The 9,355-nt window shown below is 33.4% G+C and overlaps 1 protein-coding gene across 1 annotated transcript; it reads left to right on the top strand.

Annotated features, from left to right (window-relative positions):
• The first annotated feature begins 6,881 nt into the window (after positions 1-6,881).
• On the top strand, positions 6,882-8,989 carry LOC118733800 (probable cytochrome P450 6v1). The gene is made up of 3 exons (XM_036463374.1): positions 6,882-7,349; positions 7,450-8,268; positions 8,341-8,989. Exons 1-3 carry the CDS (start codon positions 6,882-6,884, stop codon positions 8,617-8,619), a joined length of 1,566 nt encoding a protein of 521 aa, XP_036319267.1. The 3' UTR covers positions 8,620-8,989.
• The last annotated feature ends 366 nt before the right edge of the window (positions 8,990-9,355 follow it).

Below are 9,355 nucleotides of genomic sequence, written 5' to 3'. Positions count from 1 at the left end.
AAAAAAGCAGTGATATGTAGTGTATTGTTTAAAAATGGAGTAAATATGTAGTTTGGACTCGCATATAACCTTTTTCTGCACTTCCTTTGGTTGGCTGTGTTTGAGTTGTGTAGTATGTAGATAGCATATCGACTGCTGAGTGGAAGATCGACCTATATCGGCGGCCAGTTCGAAAACGCCCTATCTCCAAAAACTTTTCAAGAAAGCCCTATTTCTAAATTTGGTACATTTTCAATACATTTTCATGTGAGATAGGGCGTTTTGAACCGAATTCTGAGATAGGGTGTTTTTCAATAAAATTCTGAAATAGTGTGTTCTTGCAAAGTTTTTTGAGATAGGCCGGTTTTGAACTGGCTGCCGAGACAGGTCGATCTTCCACTCAGCAGTCGATATGTAGCGTAGGGTACCTATGTTAAGGTGTATATTGCCGCATACAGCTAATGGAAAACTAAAGCAAAATTCATGCTTTTGTCGAAGATAATGAATATCGATGAGTCGGCATAAATAAAAAACAATAGCTACGAAGCAAAACAAAACCAAGAAAAAGAGTGCCTATCTCCGCATAAACACGTCATCGGCCACAGAATGGCAAGGCCACAGAAGAGTAATTTGGAAAAGTAAAAAGTAAATACATCAGTGTTGCCAAGTTTTGAATTAAAATTTTTCGAAAAAAGCACCAAATTTTTATTGGAGTATTTAATGGACTTTGTGTGCATGAAAAATTGTATTGTAGGGATACCGATTCAAATTAATAAAAATCAATTTATTCTGTTTTCTACAAGTTCAAATATTTTCGTTCAATCGACGTTAAGATTCTTGTTCTTATTTTCTAATTTGCAGCTGTGTCCAGCGTTGCCGTCTCGTTAGATGTAAGCAAAATTGTTGTTGTTGAACTATGTGGTAGTTTAAATCTACATTGCAGACTCTTCTGAACTAAAGGAACAATAAAGAACTTTTCTTTCTGACGGCTTGATTTTCCTTTTTAATGCATAAAAAATAAGCAATAGCTTTTTCTTAAAATTTCATACATTCCACTTAAATTCGTTTGAACAAATCGATTAAATTGGTATGAAATTTTAATAAAAAGAATTTGCCTAGGTTTTATGCATACGGCCCAATGTGTTTTATTGAGTGTATTATTCACTGGCGCATAGTGGGCAAAAATATATGTTTGTGTCAAAAAAGCTGTCAAAAGCTTATCAAATCCCACCCGATTTTGATTATTCTCTTTTTTCAAAAGGTTCGTTAGATATTAGTTTTACTGTAAGGAGATGCTGCTGTTTTTTTTTAATATTCGTAAAAAAATATAACAAATTCAGCCCAAATGAAAGGTCTAAAGAGCGATTCCTGATCCCAGCGCAATGGCGAATTACCGAGTGAAATTTTGACATGATAAACATATGCTCCCTCGCTTATGATTGTCACTGTGACATGCTGTTGTTTCGATTTTTGTTAAGTTTCTTACACAATTTACGATTGCTATAAATTTTTGCCCCCTTTTTGTTAAGATTTACAGATTTGGTGTCTTCAAACTAAAAATAAAAGCACCAAAAAAACCCACCAAGTACTAAACCCTAAAATGTTTGCGTTTTGAATGAAGAAAAGCACTAAATTTAGTGCGAAAAGCACCAAGTTGGCAACAGTGAAATTCAGTGAAAGTATTCACATATACATATAATTGCATCAGTATAGGGAACAAATTCTAGTAATCGGGTTTTTGCGAATGCCGAATTTACATATGTTAATATTAATTTTACTTTTTTAATAGAACTGCATCGCAGTTGGTAAGCATTTAATAAACATGGGTGATAGAAAGATATTCCACTCCGTTATTTAAATGTTTTGCAAGCTAACCAGAACCTACTCGCGATATACGATTCTTATTTTTTATTTTTTTTTTTGTGAAAAAACCGGTTCTCTACCTCTTCACATCTCTATGTTAGCCTTTTTATTTTTAGCAACTGCGCGCTCAGCTACGAAAACCACAAAGCGATAATTTTTCTTCATTCCATCTACGTCAAAATTTGTTTAATTTCGTTTGAACTTTGAAACGCTCTCAACGCTCTATTGTTTACTTAGTGTAGTATTTTTGAGTGAGTAAACTTTTCGCAGCGCTTAGTTTGCTGATTCATTGATGCCCCACGCGGGGTGCTGTCGCTGACGATGGCCCATTATGTTGAGTGCGTTGACAAATTCATAATATTTATTTTTTACCATAAGTAGGTATTTGTTAAAGCACTTCATGCCAAATGGAAGCTGTGAGCTTACGGGTACATTTGAAAATCGAGTAAAAACAGTCGCAAATTCCATTAACTGATCGATATCTACTATAAAATTTCAGTTATTGATTAATTAACTTTATTAAAACGTGTTCTATGTAATCAAAATACTGTCATTAGTTCGATAACGACGTGCCGATTGTTTTCGTCAAACTTATGATTAGCGACTAATTTTAATGTTGTATTTTCTTTGAACTTTTGCCAGTCATTTGGTAGAAAACAGCAACAAATAAAATACTAAAATATGTACGTACATATGTATGTATATGTATGCCTACGTTCGTGTGTACATACAAACATACATATATATACCACATAGATAGGAACATATGTATGTGCATACATTAGGGTGGTCCAAAAAGTAAGCTAGAGTTCTTGAAAATCTATATTTTTCGATAGGAAAACTCTGGTACTCTTCAGGAGATTTCCAATAATAATAACCAATTATTTATTGAACCATTTCTTAATAATAAAGATTTTTTATTGGTCCCTCCATTGCATTTTCTATGGTTTTTGGCGGTTTTTGGCGGACCTATAAAATATAGTTGCTATAAAAGATGGTTAAATAAACAAATTGGGTATTATTGATGGGAGTACCTGGAAGAGAAGCAGAGCTTTACGATCGAAAAATATTGATTTTCTAGAATTCTATACTCTTTCTACTAAAAGTGGTTTTTTCCTTTTCAAAATTCATGGAAAACTTTGAGCGCTTTGAGCGACCTGTAAATATTTTTTCACTTCAAAATAAAAAATAGGGGCACATTTTTTTCGGTATAAAACAATCCTAAGGGTGAGAGCATAAAAATCCAGACTTAACTTTTTCTCATGCATTTTTGGACCACCCTAATGTACATACGAGTCGAATCAATGTTTCTAAACCAAGCGCACATGTTAGGGCAGCGAGATAATTTATGAATGAAAATAATATTCTAAACAACATCACATAGGTTTATGCTTAAAATTTTCTATCAAAACACATTTCTACATTATATTTTTAAACACTTGGATTTTTTGCCAGAAAAAAACTTTTGAATTAAAAAATGTAAATAATTATTATGGGTTGAATTCTTATTACAGGTTCCATATTCAACATTCTAATTTACAAAATTTTAAATTTTTTATTATTTTCAAATTAAAAAAAATATATATTTTTTTTTAAGTTTAAGGGCCGTTTGCTCATCTTCCCTTTAAACACAAATTTTTTTCTGAAGAAATTTGTTTGAAGGCCATACACATTTAAAACCTAAAAACCTATTTCAGAAAACGACACTAACACTTGAAACTAAAAAAAACATTTCAACATTAATAGCCAGTTTCACGAAAGCAATTTAAGTGAACAATTATTTTTTCTTTTTATATTTAATATGGAAACTGACATAATGGAAAGAATAATTTTTCATTTAAATTGCTGGAAAATCGGCAGTTAACTACAAATATTTTTAAAACTCTTTTGCTAATACACAATTTCGGAATTGATTTTTGAAGATAATTTCAAAATTTTTAAAATATTTTTAGTCAAATTGTTATGTTATGTTATTTATGTAATAAAAAGAAAATAATGTTATGCAAAATTTTAATTTGAGACATAAGATTAAAAAAAAAACTTTTGGCAGCGACGTTTTTTCATACAATTAAATTTATTTTTAAATTAAAAGCCATTTTTTACTCTTAGCTAATAAAATAAATTTAAAAAAATTATTTTGCAAAGTTTTAATTCGAAATTCTTAAGATTTTTGAAAAATATTATATTTAAAAAATAGTCAGAATTTTTGCATTAAAAATAATGTTATTTAGTAAATAAAAAAGAACATTAACAATTAATTAAGTGCATAGTAAATTATTTGGTACTTTCGAAATTATTTCAATAACTTCAGTATTTTTAATTACCAGAGTTTTCAAATTTATCAATGTATTTCAACTGTAAACATCTGCCATGCACACATGTACATACTAAACTTATGAGCGTACGTATGTACATACATGTGTATCAACAAAAACGCTGACGTGGCCGAAATAGAAACATCTAATGGCTTACGAGTGTGTTGGGTATAAAAATAAAAACTAGTAGAGAGCGAGAAAAAACAGATACCAAGTACTGAGAGAGTGCGCATACATATGCATAAGTTTGGAATAAGAAGAACAAAAAATACCCTAACTGCTGCTCGAAAATTATTTTTGCCTTCTGTCTGTTTTCATATTAAATTCAAATAAAAAATTATAATTTTTCACTTAAATTGACTTCGTGAACTGGAATTTGAATATAATTAAATCAGAAAATTTTTTAGTTTTCGAAAATTTCATTATTTTTTAAATTGAAAAATTTTTAACTTTTGAATAATTTTTTTAATTTTTGTCATTTTTTTTCGTTGCTATTTATGGCCTTATAAAACTTATATTCAACAATCTTATTGAGCTTTATGCCGTTTTCCGCAACACTTTTTTCACTAGAAATGACCACAAGCTCAATAAATATGGTTGAATTAAATTTTCTAAATTTTCCTAATATTTGAGATTTTTAAGTTACTTTTTTGATTTCCAACTTAAAAAAATTACTTAATTGGGTTTAAAATCTAAAACAGAATTTATAAAAAGTTTAAAATATATATAAAAAGCTGTAATTTGCATCCTTTTAAATTTTGTGTTTGAACTTTTATATTAATTTTTTTTTGGAAATTTAAATTATTTGCTTTTTGAAAAACAATTCAAAAATATCAAAATTTTTAAGTGAAAAATAAAAAAGGTTTAATAAAACTGTAAAACAGTTTTATGTTTGGTTGGCTTAAAAGTTTAATTTTCATAAATTCACGAATTTTCAAGTTGAAACTTTTATTATTTTTCAAAATTGTTTGCTCTTTAAGTTCTTTTTATCTAATTTTTTTTAAGTGCATATAGAAATTTCAAAATGAGGTCCTTAAAAGCTTCATAACTTTTTTCAAATATTGCACATATCGATAGTCCTTTGGAATAACGACACAACTCCAGAAAGAAAAATATTATTTCTGTCGTTATTTTAGAGGACCCTCAAATGTACAGACATAGATAGATACTTAAAGTAAATACACATTCAGAATGATTTTTAGGAATTTTGAAATTTTCCAATCTCTGTTTATAATGAAATTCAAAGTTTTCATAGTGACATTAAAAAGGAGTAGTGTTTTACCACATTTAAAAATAATTTTAAAATGCTCACTATTGTTACACATTTCTAGATTTTTCAAGCCTTAATTTGGTTTTTAAAGTTTTGGTTAATAAAATTATTTTTTTTTAACCTTAGACATTTTTATACAATGTTTTGACTTACGAAATTTTATGTGATATAAGAAAAATTCAGTATCTATTTTTTTCAAGCTAAGGTCTAAAAAAATAAAAAAAATTAGTTGTGGAAAGTTTTCATAATTTTTCAATAACTAAAACTTTATTTATAATTTTAACTTTCTTTTTTAAATTCTCCTTAGTATTTCAAAGTCTTCAGTTTATAGATTTAAAATTTTTCATAACTTTGACAATAGTTTATTTGTTTTTATGAATACCATTAATATTTAATTAACGTTTTATATTTATAATACAACAAATTTTGGGCTATTGCAAAGCGCCACATTTTGAAATTTTCTACTAAATGCGCTATATGTATTTTTCAAAAGGTAGTAAATATTTTGACAAAAACAATCAATCGAATTTTTGTTAAAATTAAGAAATACAAAAAAATAATAAAAAATATTTAATTTTTAGAATATTTAATTAGTTAAAAATAGGTTTGAAACCATTTTTTTACAATATTTATTTGTTAAATATCCCGCTAGCAGACACATTTTATAACGAAAGCTAGTTCCACATTTAAAATACACAAAATTTAGTTTGCCCAAAAATTAAAGTGTTCAATAATAGAACGGCTGTAATATTTAGATAGAAGATTTACTAAATGTAATTCAAAAATTCTAAATTTCATAATGAAAAATACTTAAGTTTTATGTTCTAAAAAAAGTGTATTTATGTTTGAATCGTGTCAGGAATTCCCTTGTTTTTAAATTTCATTTTTCAAATTGTTAAAATTAGAATCATTCGAATCAGCCGAATGTAGAGTGTTACAATGCCAGCCAACAATCTGTCTTGTGTGCGGTTAGAGAGCGTATCCACGCCGCCCTAACAACAAGTTTTCATGGCAAAAATCGTGCGCTCAGCAGGTCGCATTAACTCTATGCCGCCGCCACGCCACGCCGCTGCCAACGCGAATATCAACTGAGACGCCAAAAATGGGGCCCGTATTGGAGCGCCGGCTGCGCTTCTATCTAAGCTTGCTAGAGAGCGCTAAACTAGTCTGTTGCTTTGTTTTGATAACGCCGGTACGCGTTGATCTCGTCGCTATTCGCTGTTGTACTGTTGCATGGCGTGGCGTTGTTTGCTTTGTTTTGAACATTCGCAAGTGCATTCAACTATTAATTATAAGTAGATTATCTGCTGTAGCAACAACTACAAGCACATACACTCCCACATTGCATTTATACTGAATAATCTGAAAAAAAAACGCTATTAAATTTAAAAGACAAACAAGTGTACGAGAACATTGAACTGAACCGAATTCAATTACAAAGTGGTGCTCCAATTATGGTAGACTCCACCAGCGTGCTACTCGTATTCGTCACACTGCTGACGGGAGTGTTCGTTTGGTCGCGACGAACTTATGTTTACTGGCAGCGGCGTCGCGTTAAATTCGTGCAGCCCGTACATCTGCTGGGCAACCTAAAGGAAGTGCTTTGGCAGCAGACTTCATTCCCTTTACTGCTGCGCGACTACTACTTTGATCCGCTCTTCAGGCACGAACCGGTGGTGGGTATTTACCTCTTCCACCAGCCGGCGTTGCTGATACGCGACCTCAATCTGGTGCGCCTCATATTAGTGGAGGACTTTGTCAGCTTCTCCATGCGCTTCTCCAAATGTGACAAACGTGTAGACAAGTTGGCTGCAAATAGTTTGTTCTTCGTACGGAATCCAGAATGGCGAGAGATACGGACGCGGCTTTCGCCGGCCTTCACCAGCGGTAAGATCAAGCAGATGTTTGCACTCATGGAGGAGGTACTTTCACTTGTTCGACACTGTATTGACTGCGTTTGCACAATAGTCCATCGAGTTTATTCATGTTTCTTCTTCTTTCGATTTTTTGTTTCACCCACAGATCGGCTATGATCTCGAGGCTTATCTGAAGCGCCTCACCGCAAACGGTAACCAACGGCGCAATGCTGTGGTGAACATCAAGGAGATTTGTGATATGTACAATACAGATATGATCGCCAGCATCGCGTTCGGACTGCGCTCGTACAGCCTGCGCAACAAGCAAACTGAATTGGGAAGCCATTGTCGTGAAATGTTTACGCTCACATTCAGGCGCGTCATCGATCTGTGTGTGATATTCTTTCTGCCGAAATTCGTATCGCTGCTGCGTCGAAATCTACTCGCACCTGCACACGCGGAATTCTTGCGTCGCACAGTGCTGCAGGTGATCGAGGAGCGCGAGCGCAACGGTGAGATGCGTAATGATCTCATCGAAATGTTGTTCACACTGAAAATGGAAGCAGCACTCAATCAGGATCACACGCACTTCACCCATCAGCAAGATTACTTGGTGGCGCAAGCGGCCATGTTCGAACTGACAGGCATCGAAAGTTGTGCAGCCACAATGAGTTTTGCGCTCTACGAGCTGGCCAAGCAACCGCTGCTGCAGGCGCGTCTGCGCGCAGAGATACGACGAACCATAGGCGGCGGCGGCGGCGCGCAACCCAGCGACATTACTTACGATAAGGTAATGGGCATGCAGTACCTGACGATGGTGGTGGAGGAGACACTGCGCAAGTATCCGAATGTGCCGATTTTGGAGCGTGAATGCACACCGATCAATAAGAAGCGCTTCTATCCATTGCGCCCTTACGCCGAATGCTTTGTGCGACGCGGTATGCCCGTCTATATTTCCAATCTGGCTATACATCACGATCCACAGGTGAGTTAATCAAATACGAAAGCTTTTATGATGTGCAAACTAACGAAGCCTATCTCTATTTCAATCGCTTAGTATTGGCCCGAGCCGGAACGTTTCGATCCACAGCGCTTTACGCCGGATAATCGCAAACTGCAAACGCCTATGGCTTATCTGCCCTTTGGCGCGGGGCCGCACAACTGCATCGGTATGACCATAGCACAGCTTCAGATTAAACTTGGCCTATTACATTTTCTGCGCACGCATCGTGTGGAGATTTGCGAAAAGACTGTCGACAATATCGAATTCGATCGAAAATTCTTGTTATTGTCTAATAAAAGCGACATCTATTTGAGTGTCGAGAAGTGTTTGTGATGATGAATTGTGAAACGTTACAACTACGAGATAATAACCGCTGTCACATCGTAGAGTATGTTTGTGTTTGTTAATATGTATGTATGTAGCTGAGCTTTGATATCAACACCAATTTGGCGCTTATCATTGGCCGATAAGAAACTATCTACAAAAACTTTACAGTCTTTAGTTGAAATTAAATTTAGGAGCTCGCATTTCAGGCCAAAAGATCAAAGCAACGCTTACGTTGAGCAATAGCAGGCTTTCTTTCCTATTTATTGTTGTTTCTTTTACAAGCCAATCTAACTTCATAATTTAAGGCCAACATTTTTGTTTTGTATTTGTAATTTTTTACCAGTCAGCACTCATATGTATTTGTGAATTGTATTTTGTACTAAGAAATATTTTTAATATATCGTTTTTATGAATGACTAAGAACCAACGCGTTTTTTCTACTTACATACATACATACATATGTACGAGTATATTTAAGTTTTTTTTGCTTTTATCTATTGGACTTTTGTTTGCTCGATCACGCCACCGCCACTCAACATTGTTAAGATTTGCCTTACTTATCTTAATAATAAAGGGAATTCTATTAGTGAGTGCAAAACAAAAACACAAAATAAGCTCACCCAATTGCTAAAGGTGAGTGTGCCCACATAACTACATATATCATAGATACACATGTACATACATACGTGCATAGGTAAGCATGTATTAGGGTTGTTGCGAATATGGAATTTTAGACATCCGC

Source organism: Rhagoletis pomonella, unplaced genomic scaffold (genome assembly GCF_013731165.1).
Source record: "Rhagoletis pomonella isolate Grant_MI unplaced genomic scaffold, Rhpom_1.0 Rhpom_scaffold_00002, whole genome shotgun sequence".
NCBI lineage: Eukaryota > Metazoa > Arthropoda > Insecta > Diptera > Tephritidae > Rhagoletis > Rhagoletis pomonella.
Note: the sequence above shows the minus strand (reverse complement) of the source record. Positions and strands in the feature narration are given on the sequence as shown.

Bases quoted from the DNA above. Each gene is read 5' to 3' on its own strand.
- LOC118733800 (XM_036463374.1), top strand. From the start codon at position 6,882: ATGGTAGACTCCACCAGCGTGCTACTCGTATTCGTCACACTGCTGACG. The intron at 7,350-7,449 runs GTACTTTCACTT...TTTCACCCACAG, and splicing joins TGTTTGCACTCATGGAGGAG to ATCGGCTATGATCTCGAGGC. The intron at 8,269-8,340 runs GTGAGTTAATCA...TCAATCGCTTAG, and splicing joins CTATACATCACGATCCACAG to TATTGGCCCGAGCCGGAACG.